The 19,789-nt window shown below is 38.1% G+C and overlaps 1 protein-coding gene across 2 annotated transcripts in view; it reads right to left on the minus strand.

Annotated features, from left to right (window-relative positions):
* Window positions 1-2,431: 2,431 nt before the first annotated feature.
* P4HA1 (prolyl 4-hydroxylase subunit alpha 1) overlaps window positions 2,432-19,789 on the minus strand; it is an 87,677-nt gene continuing 70,319 nt past the window's right edge. For both annotated transcript variants that reach the window (XM_037055869.1, XM_037055868.1), the window contains exons 11-15: window positions 17,153-17,206; window positions 8,000-8,065; window positions 5,174-5,242; window positions 4,566-4,662; window positions 2,432-2,803 (exon numbers count right to left, since the gene is read on the minus strand). In XM_037055869.1, coding sequence (XP_036911764.1) covers window positions 2,733-2,803; window positions 4,566-4,662; window positions 5,174-5,242; window positions 8,000-8,065; window positions 17,153-17,206 — 357 coding nt within the window. In that variant the 3' untranslated portion in view covers window positions 2,432-2,732. The remainder of the gene's footprint in view (window positions 2,804-4,565; window positions 4,663-5,173; window positions 5,243-7,999; window positions 8,066-17,152; window positions 17,207-19,789) is intronic.

Here is a 19,789-nt window from a genome sequence, read left to right on the forward strand (position 1 = left end):
CCATTTTTTGCTATTCCTCTTCTCCTTCTGGCACCCCTATGATTTGGATGTTGGAATGCATAAAGTTATCTCAGAGGTTCCTAGCCTCTCCTCATTTTTTTGAATTCTTGTTTCTTCATTCTGTTCTAGTTGAATGTGTATTTCTTCCTTCTGTTCCAAGCTGTTGAGTCCTGGTTTCCTTCCTTCACTGTTGGTTCCCTGTATATTGTTATTTCACTTTGTATAGGCTTCGTTTCTTCCTTTATTTTTCAAGCATACTCAACCATTTCTATGAGCACTCTGATTACTGGTGTTCTGAATTCTGCATCTGTCTATCTCCTTGTCACTTAGTTCTTTTCCTGGAGTTTTGATCTGTTCTTTCATTTGGGCCATATTTCTTTGTCTTGGTGCACCTGTTACATTGTAAGAGGTGGAGCCCTAAGTATTCTCCAGGGCAGGGAAACCCACTTCTCTGCGATGTGGCTCTGTATGTGGAGGCCAGGAATCTGAGCGGGAACAGTGCTGCTTGCTTGGCCCTCGCCCTGCTTTAAGTCACTTCCTCGGCTCCCCACAAGTGACTGTACCCTCTCAGGTGCTTCCCTGGTGCTGATGCTTGGGTGGGTGGGCCTGCATACATTCTAGAATCCCTGGGACCCTTCCGACGAACTCCTCTGTGAGACAGGGAGTTTCTCCCACTGCTGCAACACCCACAGAATTTTAAAGCCAAAGGTTCTAAAGCTTTAGTTTCCCACACTGGAACTCTAGTTTTTGAGTCTGTCTCGCTCCCCAGTTAATCCTCCTGGCTTATGCACATGTGAATGTGGGACCACCCATCCTCCTCCTGCTTCACCCACCAGGGCTGCCAGCTGCCTCCTTGCCACGTATCCTCTCCACCCTGGCTTCCCATCTCCACCCCTCCCACTGGTCTGGATGAATATTTCTTTTTTAACTCCTTGGTCGTCGTACTCCAATACAGTGCAATTTTCTGGCAGTTATCCTGGTTGATTTTTGTTTTTAGTGGTTGTTAACCTTTTTTTGGTTGTGTGAGAAAGTGAAACGTTATCTACCTATACCTCCATCTTGGCTGGAATGCAATTCTCAATCTTTCTTACTAAAATAGTCATGGTGGAACAAAGGGTAGCTGAGAAAAAAGAACCATTGATTTCTTTTCACCTTCTTTTCCAGAGAATTAATCAAATTCTTTGTTAAATATTTAAATACTGCATAAAGGATAAAGAGCCCTTGTGTGAATTAGGATACACCACAAGAAATGTAAAAAGTTAGCTCGAGGGTCAATAACATACTTCATTAGGTTCACAGCTTTCTAGTACCACACTGTACTTTGTAATATTTTTTCAAAATCTTATTGTAATAACCTCATAACTATAGAGGAAAGTTGTACAACTCCTTTTGAATGAAACATATTCTGACTGATTAAATAGCTGAGAGTTCACAGAGCCTACATTTTTCTTCCATAAAAATAAGCTATTAAGAGTAAATGAAACCCTGGCTGGTGTAGCTCAGTGGATTGAGTGTGGGCCTTGGAACCAAAGGATCGCAGTTCGATTCCCAGCCAGGGCACATACCTGGGTTGCAGGCCAGTTCCCAGCAGGGGATGCACAAAAGGCAACCATACATTGCCATTTCTCTCCCTCTCTCCTTCCCTTCCCCTCTAAAGATAAAAAATAAATAAATGAAAACCAAGACAATAGACTGTAACATAAAAAGAAATAACCTATTATCACTATAGTATGCATGCACATTCAAACATGAAAAATACCACACAGGAAACAAACATTTTTTAAAAAGTTTAAGATCATAAATAGGTCATCGTCACAACACATTTCAGAATTGAAAAAAACAAACATTTTGGCTTTTTAGGAAAAGGACTTTTAAAAAAAAATCAATTCCCTCATCATTGAAAGGACTTGTGCATTTTAAAATTTCCAGTCTCCTAAGGCACAATATTTATTTAATCAGAATGCCAGTACCATTACCCTGCTTTAGCAAGAATGAGGCAAGGCATTAGCACTAATAAAAACTAAATTTTATGGACAAAATCATCAGTCATTTAAGGAAAAGGACAAAGAAACAGACCAAGTGATGATCATTTTAGTTGAGAACCCCAGTGTTGTTATGTAGAACTGTTAAAATTTTTCTAAGATCAAACTATTTTACCTCAAACAGATTAAATTCACCACAAAGGAGCTATGAGAGAAAATAAGGACTGGTAAAATAAACTGTACTTTCTTTTTAAAAGGACTTCGGAGGAAAAAAATAAACTTAAAGAGGTATGTGGAGGGGTAAGCTTTGTATGGGACCCAGAGTAGAGGCCTAGTTTATTTCTAGCCTTCAGGCAGACCCAGAAAATAAGGCATTCCAGCCTACCACCCACCAACTGAGATGTACTGATATACTATGATCAGATGTTTACACTTTTTATCTAACCAAAAAGTTCTTTAAAATGTAACAAATATAAGAATTCCTAATTTTTAAGTCTGCCTTGATTTGTCCTCTGTGATATCAACTGAACTTTAAGGTTTTGTATGTGCAGTGTGGTGATTTAGTGTTACTTTTAAAAGAAAAAATACCTACAAAGTTAGTGATTGTCCACAGATGAAATATGGGGTGAGGTTCATAACTGAATCAACCATGGAGTGTTATGTTAGTCCACTGTAAACTCTTAAAAGTTAAGACTGGGAACTGTGTGAATCAGACACATCTGAGTACAAAAGGAGAGGAAGAGAAGCCTGTCATTCCAATTCCGACAAGGTGCACGGTCTTCGAAACTCCTGTCCACGTTCATGGAGCCACTTATTGGATACTGTAAGAGAACAAAATACATTAACTCACTGGTAAGAACTAGGTCTTTACTTAGTAAAGTTTTTACATGGGCTAAAAGTTTAAGACCACAACTAGATAAAGGCAGATGCTACTTAGGCAGTCTTTCAAATACTTCACTAAATGTTGAAAACACAAAAGATTTTAGATACTGTGTATGTTTGATACTGTGTATATTATCTATGTTTAGATAATGTGTATATTTGAGAGTCTATGTGAATTTCCTAAAGTTTCTAATGGTTAATGTAAGGCTTGAAACACATATTAAATTAAAATGTAGGTACAGACAGAACAGAATACTTTTCCCTGTTTGCAAAATATACTCTCTAGCCCTGGCTGGTGTAGCTCAATGGATTGAGCGCGGCCTGCAAACCAGACGATTGCGGTTCAATTCCCAGTCAGGGCACATGCCTAGGTTGCAGTCCAGTTCCCGACAAGGGACACACCAGAGGCAACCATACATTGATATTTCTCTCCCTCTCTCCTTCCCTTCCCCTCTAGAGAAAAATAAATAAAATCTTTAAAAAAAAATTTTAAAAATACAATCTCTAATATAAACACATTTTAAAAATGAACACAAAATCTTCACTCTAAAGGAGCAACTCCGATCAATCACTTCTATTATGCGTTCATTGTTTCCTTGGTTCCATGATACCATTTTCTACTGTAACCCCAAAGCGGCTGATTTCCTATTCCTTCTTCTGTATCATAGAACCTAGTCAATAGCTGGAACATGTACAAAATATCTAAACTGGGACCCCTAGTAACTCTTAACTACTCTTTTACCCTTCTCAGCTCCTGTATCCAATCTTTAATTCGTCAAACCTGGTCAATTTGCTGAATCTTTTCTTTGGTTTCCTACCCTTGTGCTGCTTCCTTAGTCCACGCTTTCAATGTCACCCACTTAAGACAACAGAAAAACCTTTCTAAACCAATCTCTCCTTCACGAGCCCCTCTTCATCCTAGCCCAGTGGTCCTCAAACGTAATTGTCAGGGAAGATGTTAAACCTCTGATGATCAGGTGTTCCTCCTTAACCTTCCTGTGTCCAACACAGTAGTTACTACACACATGCTGCTACCGGGTACTCGAAATGCAGCTTGTGACACACATTAAAGTGGATCTATGGGGTTAAATGGTATGTTGAAATAACTGCATCTGGTTCTTTCTATTTCTTTTTTTTTATGTGTTAACACCTACACTTCACGACCTTGACAATAAGCACCTCTCTCGTCTCTTAATAGTCCCAGACTTGGTTCCTAACGTGCCCAGAAAACTACTGCTCTATCTCCAAAACCAAATTTAAAAATAGGCTTTGAAGAAGCCTCCCAACCAAATTTAAAAATAGGCTTTGAAGAAGCCTCCCCAAATGCCATCTTCTGTTTTCATCTTTGTATTAGTATGTGCTACACTATAATTTATCCATTAGTATGTCTCAATCAGATACAACTGTGAACCCATTAAGGGAAAGATACCATCTTATTTAACTTTCAGTCAAGTAAGGAGTCTTAACATAACAAGTGGAAATATTATTAAAAATAAAACTCATCATCAAAATTCTGATCTGTTAAAAGCAAATTTATGTTAAGATGAGAAACTCTCTTGGTTGAATCTTTATTCTATGTTAAAAGTCATAGCATGCAAATCTGTCCAAAGTTTTGTTTTCAATTTCTTTTAAGATGTAGATAATTTCAAAATATGAAACAAAAATCACAAATTCTATTCAGAGAATACAGAAAATATTTACCCCATTTGTTTCCAACCAGCACTGGACATGCTGCGTGCCGTGTACTATAATCTCCTTCTCCACTGGCAAACAGATTATACCAGAAAACAGCGGTTCCCTGTGGAGAACAAAACAAAATTATTCCCAAACAAAATATCAGGTTATAACTTTTTGCAGTGAATTTTCCTCTCCTCCTGTGAAACTACTTCTCTATGGCAGCGATAGCTTCCCCTAATATAATTCTGAAGCTATGAGCGTCATGTACAAAATATTAGTGATCACATGAAAACACTGATATTACAAAGCTGCTTGCCAAAAAAAAAGACTCGCCAAAACAAATCTTACAACAGCAGGGTGGAGGGGGAAACATCACATGAAACCCATATTAGAAATGAAAATGTTTAAATACTAATCCGTGGCATTCATTACCTCATTACTATGAGTACCTTACTAATAGTAAATTGTACCATAAAAATATCCATAGTTTTACCTAAAGATAATATAGTCCTTAAATATACCATCTTTAAAGTTGTAATTCATTAATTAGACCATGAAATAAAGGTGCATCTCTTCCTTAGTGGGGAGAAAATAAAGAGACACAAAAAATTAAAATAACAAACCAAGTTTACCTTTTTGGGCCAAACACTAGCGCCAACTTCAGGAAACACAGTGGCTCCTCCTGCCGACACGTCACTCATCTGTAAGAGGCAAGAAAGCATCACCGAAAGTGCTGGTACACGGACGTTCATTAAACTGAATACCAGAATATGAGCACATCTGGAATTCTACTTACATAGGGGGGTTTGTACCTGCTACTCAGTTTTTGAAAAACAAAAGATGCTGTTTAGGTTTACATACTTAAGTAAAAAAGTACACATATAAAGCAAAGGAATAATAAAGTCAGGAAGGGAAATGGGAGTAATTCGGGACAGGCACTTCACTTACAGCCAGAGGTAAAAAGGATGAGTTAAAATTGACAGATGAAGGAATACAGAGTATAAATATGTATTTTATTCTACTAGAAGGTAATATCCCTGGGAGCAAACACTTTCACTCATTTTGTTCATTGCTGAGCTTCAGTGTCTGGAACAGTATCTCAAGATTTAGTAGGTGCTCGGTAAATTACTTTACACAAAATAGAAATTAAAAAAGAAAAATAACAATAAACTAAAATCAGTTTTGTCATTTTTTGTGGTAGGGAATCAACACACATTAACCGAAAAGTAGAAGATTAAAGGATTATATAAAGTTAGTCTCCAGGGTAACCCAGAATCCAACCACAAACGTTCTACATTAACTGAAGCACATGCACAAAACATGGCAAAGGAAACAAACCATATTGTGAAGGGTCTGTCAAAAACAATGTAAACAGAAGGTACAGGCAGATGAAGACTGTATCACAAAGCAAAAACCAACTACATGCTACATCTAAGAGTCACATCTAAAACAAGTGAGTTACAAATACTGAAAACAGAAAAGATTTGCCAGGCAAATGCTATACCAAAGAAAACAGTTTCAACTTAATATCAGACATAGTCTAAATCAAGGTAAAAAGTATTAAGTGAGATAAAAAAGGGCATTTCACCACAAAAAATATAAAATCAATAACGAAGAACTCACAGCTCTTAACAACTAACAGCAATGAAACAAGCTAACTTTAGAGAAATTAAGAAGTTGTATTATACAGCCTACACAGTAATAGTATTTAAATAATGGGGGTGAAATGAATATTAATCTAATCAAATGTATAATTAGAAGGGGGTATAATACTCAAATAATCTACATAATCTAACAGTCAAATAATCTAATATAAATAAATATTAGACCAAATAATATAGCATCATTATATTCATAAAAGCAAAGAAACAGAAGAAACAAATACACCCAAAAACATCTGAAAAGATACTCAACCTCTCTAAGCAGAGAATGCAAACTAAAACCACAATAACTGCCAATCTGATAAGTGAAAGATCGAAAAGTGACAAATACACTGCACTTGAAGGTGGGATGCAGATTGGTACACTCTATGGAGAGTTCATGTCCAAAAAGTATCCAAGACTCACAGCACAAACTTTGTATAATGTATCTATCAACTTCTCTCCTGGTTTTCCCTTTGTCATAATCTGCTCTCATTTTAAATTCATTGATAAGTCTTAAATCCTTTTTTCATGGTACTTTGAATCTTGTTTCATTCCTATGGTGCCTTAGATCTTTTTTAAGACACTATAGATGAGAGGGATGGAAATAGCGAAGGAGGGACAGAGATAAGGAGGGAAAGTAGGATGGTGAGAAGGTTGGGATGGATACAGAGAGAAGAAATCAAAGAGTGACATTTCAGCAGGAAGTGAGATAGCAGAAGTGACATTATCTGACTTCTGAGGACAGATACTAAAAGTTCCCTGCACTTCTGCTATGTTTTTCAGGGGGATACTTGCTCTTGCATTACAGTCACCATGTGTGAGGAAGCCCAAGCCACATGCAGGTATTCTGGCCAACAGCCAGCCTCAATGTCAGCCTTCAAGATGGATCCCAGGGCTAGTCATCATCTGACTGCAAATGCATGAGATCCAATAGAACCCTGAGGGAAGTCCAGTCAACCTCACAGCCATAAAAGATTAAAACAAAGTTATTTTAAACCATTCAGTTTTGGGGTGATTTGTTATGCAGCAAGTTAACGAGGGCAAAGATTATAATCATATCTTAGTTTTTTCTATATGTATGAATATATATTTAATTTAAAAAATAAGGAAATAGCTCTGGCTGGTGTGGCTCCATGGATTGAGTACCGATCTGTGAACCAAAGGGTTGCTGGTTCAATTCCCGGTCAGAGCACAAGCCTGGGTTATGGGCCAAGTCCTTAGTAGGGGGCATGCAAGAGGCAACCACACATTGATTATTTCTCTTCCTTTCTCTAAAAATAATAAACTCTTAAAAAATAAAAATAAAGAAACAAAGATCACACTATTTTGAAACCCTGGGAAACAATGTGAGGATGGTTTTCCTCGGTGGGTCTTCTACGGTGCTGTTTGTGCTCCCTCATCTGGATGCTATCACAGATTATTATTATTGCCATATAGTTAGCATTTTCTATACTTTTATATCAATTAAAGTTCAAAACATAAAAATAATGTGTATCTGCAGTCACCATCTGACTGCAAATATGTAAATTCACATAGACAGAGATGCTTATATACACATAGATGACCAAACAGTGCATACTACAAAATACCAACAATGACAGTCTGCAAGTAGTGGGACTGTCAGTAATTTTAACTTTCTTCTTCAGGTTGTAACAGTACAACTGAAAGTTACAACTGAAAAATTGTAACTCTCTTTACTAAGTTGTAAAAACTTTAACTAGGATGGTAAATAAAAGCAAACACCTGAACACATCAAAGTAAGTAAGTTATGTGATCAAACCCCAACTTAAGATAAAAATTTCAGCTATAACTTACATAAAACAGCCATGTTGCAATTCTATTTCCTGTTCCCAGCTCTTTAAAAGCATCTGGCTCATCCTTCTGTAAATAAAACACAACTCATTCAGTGGTGTAAAATTCAGTAATGCAAATTCTCCAGTGGCAACTAAACATCGGTAATATGCTGAAGAGTATGACAAAAATAACCCTAAAAGGTTCCTTTATAATATCCAGTGAACTTTTATGCAGCAGGCATGCAAATATACTTGTTGGTTCAACTTGTACACTGATTACTTCTGATAAGATCACTGGAGGAAAGAACCCCAGATTTATTAAGGTAAATAATGAGAACCAATAGTTACTATTCACAGATTATTTAAAAAATTAACATCTGCACTTTTAGCTTCCAAAAGAAAAAAAACAAGACATGAGCGTCTCTTGCTACATTCATGAAGTCTATTCTCTGTGAGCAGAAAGTTTACCTTGATATTTACTTTGAATTCATGATCCAGTCAAATGTTTCCTGCTGCTGTGACTGTCTTTCTTTAGGACAGTCAGCAATTTAATATGGGTACAGAATTCATATCTGGCTATTTAAATCTAAATTAAAATATAATGTAGTCTCTTGGCATTTATCCCAGAAAAAAAAGAAAATGTATTTTCTGCACAGAAATTTACATACTTATCTGTCAATAGCGCACAACTGGGAAGTACCTGAACGTCTGTCGGAGTGAATGACTAAAAATGGTGCGATCCATTCACACTATGGACTGCCACGCAGCAATAAAAAGGAGCACAACATTGATACTTTCCAGTTGTGGAATAAACCTTAAGGAAAGTATACTGAATGAAATCTAAAAAGAATACATACTGTATATATAACACTCACAAAACATTCTGAAACAACGATTAGAGGGATATTAGTGGTTGGCAGCAGCGAGGGAGGGGAGGCACAAGGGTTTGTGGAGCTGCACAGCAGTACTGCAAGGCAGTCTTGTGGTGATGGTGTGGTTATGTATCTGAGTGGTAGTTACACAAAACTACACATGTAATAAAACTCCATAGACACTCACACACCCCAGTGCACATGTAACTGCTGAAACATGAATCAGCTGTGTGGTTTGTGTCACTGCCAAGTTCCTGGTTCTGATAGTGTTCTGCAAAATGTTAACATGGGGTGAGGCAGAGTGAAGGGACATGTGTAAAACTCCCTGAACGTTTCTTTGCAACTGTTTAGGACCCTGTAATTATTTCAAAATAAAAAGCTAAGAAAACAATTACATTAATATAGAGACTTGAACTGTAAGTCTTTCACATCATCTGAGACTTGCAGACATTTTTCAGTAATTGAACAATGGGACTTCTGACCAGGTAGGTCCTACAGCCAGGAGGCATAGCTAGATACTTTTTGCCTCCTTGTGCAACCAAAAGAGAGACAACAAATTTAAAAATAAAAAACAACCAGAAATGACAGAAAATCGAACTGTACGGATGTCCTACAACCAAGGAGTTAAAGAAGAAACATTCACTCAGACGGGTAGGAGGGGTAGAGACGGGCAGCTGGTGCTGAGAGGACACTCAGCAAGGTGCCCGCTGGCTGACCAGGTGGCCCCATTATTTGCATGCAGATAAACTGGGGGGAACAATTGGCGAGAGAGACAAAGCTTGCAACCCAGGGTTCGAGCCTGGGAAAGTAAGGCCTCAAAATTGCTAGTTGTAAAAACCTATGGCGGTTGCAGTGGTGGGAGAAATCCCAGCCTCACAAGAGAGTTCATTGGAGAGACCCACTGTGTCCTATCATGTACACAAACTGCCTACTTGGGAATCGGAATCAGAAGGGCCCAATTTGCTTATGGGAAGTGGGGGAAGTGACTGAAAGCCAGCTGAGAGCCGAATAAGCAGCACTGTTCCCTCACGAACCCCTCCCCCCCACACAGAGCCACAACCAAGTGGGTAGCCCTGCCCTGGAGAAAAATAAGGCTCTGCCCCTTACAACATAACACATGTGCCAAGACAAAGAAATATGGCCCAAATGAAAAAACAGATCAAAGCTCCAGAAAAAGAACTAAGTGATGAAGAGATAGCCAACCTATCTAATGCAAAGTCCAAAACACTGGTAATCTGGATGCTCACAGAAATATTTGAGTATGGTCGCAAAATAGAGAAACAAGCGAAGCTATGCAAAGTTCAATAAAGGAAAATGTGCAGGAAACCAATAGTGACAAGAAAGAAACCTCGACTCAAATCAATAATAATCTGGAACAAAAGGCAGAAATAAACACGCAACCAGAACAGAATGAAGAAACAAGAATTTTAAAAATGAGGAAAAGTTTAGGAATCTCCGGGACAACTTTAAACGTCCCAACATCTGAATCATAGAAGTGCCAAAAGTAGCAGAGGAAGAGCAAGAAATGGAAAACTTATTTGAAAAAATAAAGAAGAAAAACTTCCTCAATCTAGCAAAGGAAATAGACTCCCAGGAAGTCCTGGAAGCTCAGAGTCCCAAAAAAGATGGACCTAAGGAGGCACACACCAAGGCACATCGTAATTACATTACCCAAGATTAAAGAGGAGAGAATCTTAAAAGCAGCAAGAGGAAAGGAGACAGTTACCTACAAAGGAATGCTCATAAGACTATTGGTTTCTTCTCCAAAGAAACCTTGAAGGCAAGAAGGGGTTAGACAGCATCATCCTAATCCCAAAACCAGATAAAGATACAACAAAGAAAGAAAACTTCAGGCCAATATCACTGATGAACACAGACGCTAAAATCCTCAACAAAATATTGGCAAACCACATCCAATAATATATTAAAAAGATCATACACCAGGACCAAGTGGGATTCATCCCAGGGATGCAAGGATGGTTCAATATTCACAAATCAGTAAATGTAACACATCATATAAACAAAAGCAAAGACAAAAATCACACGATCATATCAATAGATGTGGAAAAAGCATTTGATAAGGTACAACACCCATTTATGATTAAAACACTCAGCAAAGGAGGAATATAGGGAGCATTCCTCAATATAATAAAAGCCATATATGAGAGACCTACAGCCAACATCATACTCAATGGGCAAAAACTAAAATCTTTTCCACTAAGATCAGGAACAAGACAAGGTTGTCCACTTTCACCACTTCTATGCAATCTAGTACCAGGAGTTTTAGCCACAGCGATAAGACAAGAAAAGAAAATAAAACGCATCCAAATCAGAAAGGAGGAAACAAAATTGTCACTGTTTGCAGATGACATAATAGTGTACATGGAAAATTCTATAGACTCTACCCATAAACTGCTCAACCTAAAATGAATTTGGCAAAACAGCAGGATACAAAGTCAATATCCAGAACTCAAAGGCATTTTTGTATATCAACAATGAAACAGAAGAAGTAGAAATCAATAAAAAAGTCCCATTCAATATAGCAAAAAGAAAAATAAAATACCTAGGAATAAACCTAACCATGGTGGTAAAAGACCTGTATGCAGAAAACTACACAACACTGAAGAAAGAAATCAAGGAAGACACAAACAAATGGAAATATATACCATGTTCATGGATTAGAAGAATTAACATAATCAAAATGTCCATACTACCCAAAGCAATTTACAGATTCAATGCAATACCTATTAAAGAGACTTCCGCCAAGATAGAGGTGTAGGTGGAAACACTGTGCCTTCTCCCAAAACCAAGTTTGAATACAACAAAGGTTTGGAGAACAAAGACACAGCCAAAGAACAGAAAATTGAACTATACGGAAGTCCAACAACAAACCATTCAACTGGACCAGTAAGAGGGGCAGAGCCAGCAGTGGAGCAGGGACAGGCAAGAAAGATCCCCTGACCCCAGGCACCCAGGCAGCCCCATTTCGGGCAGACCCAGTGAGGGTACAGAGCAGCAGGCTGGCTGCAGTCACACATTCGCATGCAGATAAACCAGCAGAGTGAGCAGTGGGACGGACCACGCAGGCCCCAGCAGAGAACTCAGCAGCAGCGGGCTGGCCATGGTTGCATTCACGGGCAGTGAGACGGACCATGCAAGGCCCAGTGGCTGTCATTGCTTTCCTCTGACGCCGCCCCCACATATAGCACCACAACCCAGTGACTGAGTGGCCCAGCCCTGGTGAACACCTAGGGCTCTGCTCCTCATACATAACAGGCACAAACAGTCCAAAACATGGCTCAAGAAGAACTCAAAGCCCCAGAGCCAATAACTCTAAGTGACCAGGAAATAGTGAACCTCTCAGATGCACAGTTCAAAACACTGGTGATCAGGATGCTCACAGAACTGGTTGATTTTAGCCACAAATTAGAGGCACATATTAAGGCTAAACTAACTGAAATGAAGGGAAATGCACAGAAAACCAATAGTGATGGAAAGGAAACTGGGACTCAAATCAATGGAAGGGACCAGAAGGAAGGAAGAAATGATCCAACAGAAAAAAGTGAAGTTACAAGAATTCAAAAAAAATGAGGAGAGGCTTAGGAATCTCCAGGACATCTTTAAACATTCCAACATCCGAATTATAGGGGTACCAGAAGGGGAAAAGAAATAGACACAAGTGGAAAACTTATTGGAACAAATAAAGGAGAACTTCTCCAGTCTAGCAAAGGAAATAGACTTCTGGGAAATCCAGAAAGCTCAGAGAGTCCCAAAGAAGTTAGACCCAAGAAGGAACACACCAAGGCACATCATAATTACATTAGCCAAGATGAAAATGAAGGAGAGAATCCTAGAAGCAGCAAGAGATAAGGGGATAAGGGACAGTCACCTACAAAGGAGTTCCCATCAAGTGGATTTCTCAAAAGAGACCTCACAGGCAAGAAGGAGCTGGAAGGAAGTATTCCAAGTCACGAAATCCAAAGACCTACATCCAAGACTGCTCTACCCAGCAAAGCTTTCATTTAGAATGGAAGGACAGATAAAGTGCTTCTCAGATAAGATCTAATTCAAGGAGTTCATCATCACCAAGCCCTTATTATATGAAATATTAAAGGGACTTATCTAAGAAAAAGAAGATGAAAAATATGAACAGGGAAAGGACAGCAAACTCACAGTTATTAATAACCACACCTAAAACAAAAGCAATCTAAGAGGACAGCTAGATCAGGAGTGGAACCATAGAAATGAAGAACACATGGAGGGTTAGCAACAGGGGAGTGGGAGGAGGAGAAGGGGGGAGAAGATACAGAAAATAAGTAGCATAGATGGTAGGTAAAAAATAGATAGGGGGGAGGGCAAGAATAGTAGGGGAAATACAGAATCTAAAGAACTTGAGACACATGGTCATAAACTAAAGGGGAATGATGGGGGAGGGGGTGTGCAGGGTGGAGGGGAATGAAGGGGGGGAATAGAACAACTGTAATGGTATAATCAATAAAATATATTTAAAAATTTAAAAAATAAAAAAATAAAACAATACCTATTAAAGTAACAATGACATATTTCACAGACATAGAACAAGCACTTCAAAAATTTATATGGAACCATTAATGACCCTGAATAGCAGCTGCAATTTTGAGAAAGAAGAACAAAGTAGGAGGGATCACAATACCTGATACCAAACTGTATTACAAGGCCACTGTAATCAAAACAGCCTGGTACTGGCATAAAAGCAGGCATATAGACCAATGGAACAGAGAACCCAGAAATAAACCCAAGTCTCTACAGTCAATTAATATTCGACAAAGGGGGCAGTAACATAAAATGAACTAGTAATAGCCTCTTCAACAAATGGTGTTGGGAGAACTGGACAGCTACATGCAAAAAATGAAACTCGAGCACCAACTTATACCATACACCAAAATAAATTCAAGGTGGATAGAAGACTTAAATATAAGCTGTGACACGATTAAAGTTCTACAGGAGAACATTGGCAAGAAAATCTCAGATATTTCACGCAGCAACATTTTTACTGATATGTCCCCTAGAGCAAGGGATATAAAGGAAAGAATAAACAAATGGGAGCTCATCAAAATTAAAAGCTTTTGCACGGCTAAAGAAAACAGTATTAAAAAGAGAACCAACTGTATGGGAAAACATATTTGCCAGTGATACTTCAGACAAGGGTTTGATCTCCAAAATACATAACAAACTTACACAACTCCATTCTAAGAAGACAAACAACCTAATTAAAAATGGGGAAAGGACTTGACCAGATATTTCTCCAAGGAGGACATACAGAAGATCCAGAGACACATGAAAAGATGCTCAATATCACTAGCTATCAGAAAGATGAAAATTAAAACCACAATTAGATACCACTTTGCACCAGTCAAAATGAACATCATAAACAAAGCAACAAACAAGTGTTGGAGAGGTTGTGGAGAAGAGGGGACCCTAATCCATTGTTGGTGGGGTTGCAGACTGGTACAACCACTATGGAAAACAGTATGGAATTTTCTCAGAAAACTAAAAATGGACCTGCCTTTTCACCCAGAAATTCCACTGCTAGGATTATATCCTAAGAACCCTAAAACACCAATCTCAAAGAACCCATGCACCCCAATGTTCATAGCAGCACAATTTACAATAGCCTAGAGTTGGAAGCAACCTAGGTGCCTGTCAGTAAATGAATGAATCCAAAAACTATACTACATATACACAATGGAATTCTATGCAGCAGAAAGAAAGGAGCTCCTACCCTTTGCAACAGCATGGAAGGAAATGGAAAACATTATGCTGAGTGAAATGAGCCAGGAGTTGAAAGACAAATACCATATGATCTCACCTTTAACAGGAAGCTAAACAACAAAACAAACAAGCAAGCAAAATATGACCAAAGACACTGAAATTCAGAACAGGCTGACAGTGACCAGAGGGGAGAGGGGAGGGAATTTCAGGGGAAAAAGGGCAAGGATTTAGAGGAACTAGTGTAAAAGACACATGGACAACATCTAAGGGGTGTGGAAATGGAAGGGAGGTGGAGAGCACTGGGTGGGAGGGTAGGCTGGGATGGGAGTAAAAGACAGAAAACTGTACCTGAACAACAATTAAATTTTTAAAAAGGCAAAAAATTTTAAATCAATAAAAGAAGAAGGGGCTAGAAAGAAGTATTCAAAGTCATGAAAAGCAAGGACCCACATTCAAGATTACTGTGTACAGCAAAGTTATCATTTAGAATGGAAGTGCAGATAAAGTGCTTCCCAGATAAGGTCAAATTAAAGGAGTTCATCACCACCAAGCCTTTATTACATGAAATGTTAAAGGGACTTAGCTAATAAAAAGAAGATAAAAAATAAGAACAGTGAAAAGACAGCAAACAGAAATGGAGATCACATGAAGGGTTATCAACATGGAGTGGGAGGGGAAGAGGGGGGGGGCAGGTACAGAGAATAAGTAGCATAGACAGTAGGTAGAAAATAGAGGGAGGGCAAGAATAGTATGGGAAACCTAGAAGCTAAAGAGCTTATGACACATGAACTGAAGAGGGGGAATGTGGGTGGGAGAGGATGTACAGGGTGGAGGAGAATGAAGGGGGAAATGGGCAATTGTAATAGCCAGTAATAGCATAATCAATAATATATATTTTTAAAAAAGAAGCATAAACGGTAGGTACAAAATAGACAGGGGGAGGTTAAAAATATTATAGTAAATGGAGAAACCAAGGAACTCCTATGTACAGCCCATGGACATCAACTAAGGGTGGGAGGTGGGGGATGCTGGTTGGGGGGTTGCAGTATAGAGGGGAATAAAGGGGAGAAAAAAATGGGACAATTTAATAGCATAACCAATAAAATATATTTGAAAAAATAAAAAATAAAATTTGGTTTAGAAAATTAAAAAAGAAAAACCGAAAAAAAACTAAAAATATATTCTTTGCTGGTCTACATAGAAAAATAATCTAAGATTGTGAGATTAAGACAGTCAAGAGTTATAACACAATATACAGACTATATTTTCTTTCAAAAGAATATACCCTTATTTAAAAATAGTAACAGATCAAGAAATTTATTAAAATACTCTGCCCATTTTTTAGAATTCTTGTAATTACAATAAACCTTAAATTAAGATTTGGTAATGCCATACTTTATAGCTCAATATGTAAAATCAAAAAGGTTCAATATTTATTAATCTTAAGCAAGAGTACTGGGCAATAACAGTTTTTTACAAACTGCTTTTATATTATTCTCCACTCTCTTCATATCTGTTTTGTATTTTTTATCTTCCTGGCTCTCTAAATGTATTGTTGTAATTTCTTCAATTTTATCAGCCAATTCACTTGTTGACCTCATCTGTCTCTAATGTGTTTTAACTTACCCACTAAATTTTAAATCCTAAAATTACTTTTTTCAACTAGAATTTCTCTTTGTTTCTAAATATGTTAAATCATTTTGAAAGCTTATTAATTTTATCCTGTTTTATTTTTTACATGTTATTTAGTTATTTTATATTCTGCATTTGACGATTCAAGTGTCTAACATCCTAGAGATGTCTCATTCTGTCAGTTGCTTTAGTCTCACCAACAGTGCTTTATAACCACTTGGTAATTTTTTAAAAAATAGTTCACATATAGCTAAACTTAATCTTTAAAATCGCCAAGGTGCTAGAATGAGGATGTGTCTCTTCAGGGAGCCAAGTACCAAGGACACTACTAAGCTAAGAACTTTAAATTAATGTCTCCTCTTCCAGGGTAGTAAAAATTAGACCCAAGCTCCATGTGAGGGTATGCCTAGGCCTTCAGACTCCCAGCAGAAGCTGCCTATGCGCACTACACTCCAGCCAGGACAGTGAGAGACAACTGTCCTGAAGGCTCCTGACTCAAAGCAGATTGTGGTCAAAGCCATTCTGTCTTGCTTGGAAAGTGGAATGCTTTTGGGGGTTGAGGTTTTATGCAGGAGTCTCAGGTTCAATAACCTGCACTATGGTCCTCTCATAGAGCTGTTCACCCCCAAACTCTAGACTCCTGGAAATATATGCCACCAGCCTCAGTGTTTTTTGTCCCCCATTAACACTCGAATTTTAGTCTAGGTTTTCTTTGTTCAGTTTGCTTTTGTTCATTTCCTGTTTCTTCCAGGTTTATTGATACATTTAAAAGCATTCTAAATTATTTTCCTGTGTATCTAGGTTTTTTTTTTACTGTTAAAAAGGCTTTACAGACTATTATTTCACCATCCTTCCATGAATTACGAATAGGTTATGAATTTTTAACACTAAAGAACAGAATTTCTACCGTTTTTACTTACCCGTGCAAAATCAAAATGGGGTTCATACTGTCCTCCCACTCCATAATTTGCGACCTGAAGGAGAGAGACAAAGCATGAACGAAAACTACCAAGATTACTATTTAAAAATCTATGAGCCCCATTTTGGCCTCCTACATTATCATGGTTAGGTACTTCTAAAGAAATGAGAAGCAAAGCATTTTATGTTATACTCACCCGAGGATACGCTTAGAGAGAGCAAGGAGAGAAGAAGAGGGAGGGATGGAGGAAGGCGGGGTGAGGACTTGGAGGGAAGAGAGGCTGGAGTAGGAGGGGGAAAGAAAGAAACATCAATCAGTTGCCTCCCATACACACCCTGACTTGGGGATTGAACCTACAACCTAGTTATGTGCCCTGACTGGTTGAACCCACAACCTTTTAGTGTACAAGACGACACTCCAACCAAGCCACCCAGCCAGGGTGAGAAGCAAAACACTTGAAATCAATGAGAGTTCCTGAGTAACCACAGATAAAAAGCATGGATAGCTACTATATGCTATATGAGAACCTTCGTTAATAGGCTTTTCTTTAGCAAATGTTGGGATGCATGTTCTTCTCTAATATATAACAAAGTAAAATTTGAATTAGAATTTTAGAATTAAAACTTTCTAAAACTAGCCCTGGCTGGTGTAGCTCAGTGGATTGAGCACAGGTCTGTGAACCAAACAACCGTGGTTCAATTCCCAGTCAGGGCACATGCCTGGGTTGCAGGCCAGTTCCCAGCAGGGGATGCACGAGAGGCAACCATACATTGGTATTTCTCTCCCTCTTTCCTTCCCTTCTCCTCTAAAGATAAATAAATACAATCTTTTAAAAAAATAAAATTTCCTAAAACTAGAACTATGAGATTTCTATGATTAATTTTCACTAAACGTTTCCTTTTAGAATTTAAATCAAGGCACGTTTTGCAAACTCCCAAATGCTGGCAAATTCCCAATATACTTTAATAAAATCCCTTTCCCACATAGCTTCCCTACTAAAGTGAAAAAGGGAAGAAGTTAACACCAACTGCATTATTCAGGGCTCCAACAACTTCAGTCAGCTATGACAACGTACTAGTATGAAGTAGCAAAAAGAAGTTAAGAAAAATATTTGGTCTGAGCTCAAGTTCCAGCTTTCTTAGTTACAATATATGTAACTTTGTATATAACCTCAATTTCCTTACTTATACTGTAAGAAAAATAACACCTTCTTTTACTCCTTCCTTCCACCCCAATATGGTAAAATGCTGACAAAAATGAAAGAATCATGTAATTTAAAGAGTAATGTTGAAGATATGACATGAGACTATAATTTAAAGAATGTTACCACCAGTAAAACCCAAGTTCTAGGTAAATTATTGTTACTCTGGATATTTTAATACTTTTAAAAAAAATCCTCAACTGAGAATACGTTTACTGATATTAGAGAGGAGAGAGGGAGGGTAGAAGAGAGAATCATCAATTGGTTGCCTCCCATACGTGCCCCAACGGGGAAATGAACCAGCAACCTAGGTATGTGCCCTGACAAGGAACTGAACCCACAATCTTTTGGTGTACAGGACAATGCTCCAACAGAGCCACCTTGTCTTATAGATAAGGTGTTATAGATACCTTTGGTTGGATCAGCCTATTAAAAAGAACTTCATCAAGTTGCCTGAAAGAGCCTGTGAAGGCTAAGCAGATGAAAATAAATGCAGATCAGGAAAGAAAAAGACACAGCAAAGACTTTCTAATAATCAGATAAATACCAAGGAAGCTGTAGATTACCATGGAATGGCATCTTAAGCAAATTTAAATATAGGCTGTCCTGCTTTGCCCAATTCCAAAATGTACAAATCTCAGATAACATGGTTTAGCTAAGCATTAACACCAGAACCTGACAACACAGTTGAAACTTCAGTTACCGTGGTATATTCATTTTGAGTAATTGCATAAAGTGCAAATGTCGCTGCTAGGTCTTCAGTCCACAGTAACAGCTAAGTCAGTAACAGCTATACATCAAGATCATTACGAATCACCTCAGTTCTTTCAAAGTCTATCAGTGATCAATCACTGCACATCTATTACTCAGTCTGAATAACATACAGTATAAATAACGTACACACAGTGAATCACGTGGTTATGTTGCCACCTTATCTCCCAGTGAGAACCCATGTGATATTTTATGAAAATGTATTATTGGAAGAGGGAATTGATCAATAAAGATAAAGTATGACAAACATAAAGGAATAATGCCTTAAATGAAATTCAAATCAAACTTAAGTGGAGATATAGAAGAAATAGCTACATGAAATGCTTCCGCTTTTGCTATTCAAAAAACTATACTTACTTTGAATATTGCTGCAAAGTAGACAGAAGATACATTCACCTCCTCCCAGAGCCAAACCAGATTTACAGCTAAATTATAGAGCAATCAACCTGAATAACCAACTGAAGGTGAGCTGAACAGAAGTATTATAATCAAGGATTTAAAGAAGTCACACAGAGACTGTAGGAAGAGCAGATACAAAAAGGGCTGGCTCCTGCACCCACCTGTAGTTGTTGAAAATCTAGAGAGAGATCTTGGCTGCAAAAGCCCACCTGAGGAACGTGGAGTTTGAACCCCATACCAGGATCCCCAACCTAGACCACCAGAACT

The sequence above is a fragment of the Sturnira hondurensis genome, unplaced genomic scaffold, assembly GCF_014824575.4.
Source record: "Sturnira hondurensis isolate 20B ecotype Veracruz unplaced genomic scaffold, ASM1482457v3 Scaffold0008761, whole genome shotgun sequence".
NCBI lineage: Eukaryota > Metazoa > Chordata > Mammalia > Chiroptera > Phyllostomidae > Sturnira > Sturnira hondurensis.